The sequence below is a fragment of the Nansenia antarctica genome, assembly GCF_963989245.1.
Source record: "Nansenia antarctica genome assembly, chromosome: 2".
Classification (NCBI taxonomy): Eukaryota; Metazoa; Chordata; class Actinopteri; order Argentiniformes; family Microstomatidae; genus Nansenia; species Nansenia antarctica.
In genome coordinates this window covers 87836748-87839247 of record NC_137675.1, presented here as the reverse complement: position 1 = coordinate 87839247, position 2500 = coordinate 87836748, and the positions used below count along the sequence as shown (strand labels likewise).

Here is a 2500-nt window from a genome sequence, read left to right as displayed (position 1 = left end):
GGGGGGATACAGACTTAAAGAACAGCAGCAGAGAGGAAGAAAATAGGAGGGAGGGAGGGAGGGAGGAGTGAAAGAGAGTGGATGTTATAGAGAAGCAGATAGAGAGACAGAGAGAGAGAGATTGAGAGAGAGAGAGAGATTGAGAGAGAGAGAGATTGAGAGAGAGAGAGATAGATAGATAGAGAGAGGGGCAGACAGAGGGAGGCTGACACACAGAGAGAGAGAGAGAGAGAGAGAGACACAGAGAGAGAGAGTGAGAGACAGACAGTGAGAGATAGAGATTGTGAGTGTATAATGTTATGCGATACAGCGAGAGTGAGAATGAGAGACAGAGCCAAGAGGAAACATTTTGACAGCCAGCAGCATCCCAATCGGACTATTCTCTGAAGGAACAAGAGAGACGGTGTGTGTGTGTGTGTGTGTGTGTGCGTGTGTGTGTGTGTGTGTGTGTGTGAGTAGGACGGTCAGGGAAAACAGAGGATATACAGACAAGATGGCTGAGGTGTCCTCTGCATCCGAGTCTGGTGAGTAACCGGGGCTCCTGCACGCCTGTCTCACTACATGGATCCACTCACCTCCTTCTCCTCACAACTGGTGGTACCACGCACGGGAGGGAGGGAGGGAGGGAGGGAGGGAGGCAGGGAGGGAGGGAGGGAGGGAGGAGGGAGGAGGGAGGAGGGAGGGAGGAGGGAGGAGGGAGGGAGGGAGGGAGGAGGGAGGAATCTCCTATAACCTCACTTATCTACTGTACTTCCTGTCCCCTCAGAGTTTTGTTGTTGTTGTTGTTGTTGTTGTTGTTGTTGTTCTCATTCAAGCGCTCTCATTCAAACGGCCTCTCATTCACCCATTCACACACACATTCCACACACCAATGGCGGCCAAGCTACCATGCAAGGCGCCGGCCGGCCCCGCTCACTGGGAGCAAATTTGGGGTTCAGTGTCTTGCCCAAGGACACTTCGGCATGTGGCGGTTCAGCCGGGGCTCGAACCGCCAATCTGCCAACCCTGCGATCATTAGACGGCAGCTCTACTTCCTGCGCCGCAGCAGTTGTGTGACGGTCATCTTACAGTCCAGTTGTGTGACGGTCATCTTACAGTCCAGTTGTGTGACGGTCATCTTACAGTCCAGCTGGGGTCCTTTCTTTTCAACCACAGCCGGATGCTGATTGGCTCTGCAGCCTCTGACACGCGACCTGATGGCTTGCCAGAGGGCCTCCTCCTCCCTCTCCTCCTCCTCCCTCTCCTCCTCCTCCTCCGTTCCTCCTCCTCCCTCTCCTCCTCCTCCTCCTCCTCCCTCTCCTCCTCCTCCCTCTCCTCTTCCTCCTCCTCCTCTCCTCCTCCTCCTCCCTCTCCTCCTCCTCCTCCTCCTCCTCATCCCTCTGTTCCTCCTCCTCCTCCTCCTCCTCCCTCTCCTCCTCCTCCTCCTCCTCCTCCTCCTCCCTCTCCTCCTCCTCCTCCCTCTCCTCCTCCCTCTTCTTCCTCTCCTCCCTCTCCTCCTCCTCCTCCCTCTCCTCCTCCCTCTCCTCTTCCTCCTCCTCCTCTCCTCCTCCTCCTCCTCATCCCTCTGTTCCTCCTCCTCCTCTCCCTCTCCTCCTCCTCCTCCTCCCTCTCCTCCTCCCTCTCCTCCTCCCTCTCCTTCCTCTCCTCCCTCTCCTCCTCCTCCTCCCTCTCCTCCTCCCTCTCCTCCTCCTCCTCCTCCCTCTCCTCCTCCTCCCTCTCCTCCCTCTCCTCCTCCACCTCCTCCCTCTCCTCCTCCTCCTCCTCCTCCTCCCTCTCCTCCTCCTCCTCCCTCTACTCCTCCTCCACCTCCCCCCTCCCCCTCCTCCCTCTCCTCCTCCTCCTCCTCCTCCTCCCTCTCCTCCTCCTCCTCCTCCTCCCTCTCCTCCTCCTCCCTCTCCTCCTCCTCCTCCTCCTCCCTCTCCTCCTCCTCCTCCTCCCTCTCCTCCTCCTCCTCCTCCTCCCTCTCCTCCTCCTCCTCCCTCTCCTCCTCCTCCTCCTCCCTCTCCTCCTCCTCCTCCCTCTCCTCCTCCTCCTCCTCCTCCCTCTCCTCCTCCTCCTCCCTCTCCTCCTCCTCCCTCTCCTCCTCCTCCTCCTCCCTCTCCTCCTCCTCCTCCCTCTCCTCCTCCTCCCTCTCCTCCTCCTCCTCCTCATCATCATCCCTCTGTTCCTCTCCTGCCCTGTCCTCGGACTCCCATCTGTCTCAGCAGCCTGGTGGTGGAAGTGGCTACAGAGCCTCTGCATCCGACCTCTGACCTTCACCGGGAGCATGTCCCGTGATCTCCATCCCCGTTAGCCTCCATCCCCTCAGATGCTATGCAAGAAAGCTGCGTGCAGTACTTAACGTCGACAAGAGCGAGCATGTTACCAACAAGCATCTGTATGGGGGGGTCACCGAGGATAAGCGAAAAAATTGCAGTCAGGAGAATGAGGCTGGCAGGTCACTGCCAGAGACACCAGGAGCTGCCGGCCAGCAAACTGGTTCTGTGGGAGCCGACACACG

The 2500-nt window shown here is 58.6% G+C and overlaps 1 protein-coding gene across 1 annotated transcript in view; it reads left to right on the top strand.

Moving 5' to 3' along the window:
- Positions 1-493: 493 nt before the first annotated feature.
- The window catches only part of LOC308150832 (GTPase IMAP family member 8-like), a gene marked incomplete at both ends in the record, with an annotated part of 11099 nt that continues 9092 nt past the window's right edge, over positions 494-2500 (top strand). Inside the window, one exon of the mRNA XM_080523623.1 lies at positions 494-524. Coding sequence (XP_080379749.1) covers positions 494-524 — 31 coding nt within the window. The remainder of the gene's footprint in view (positions 525-2500) is intronic.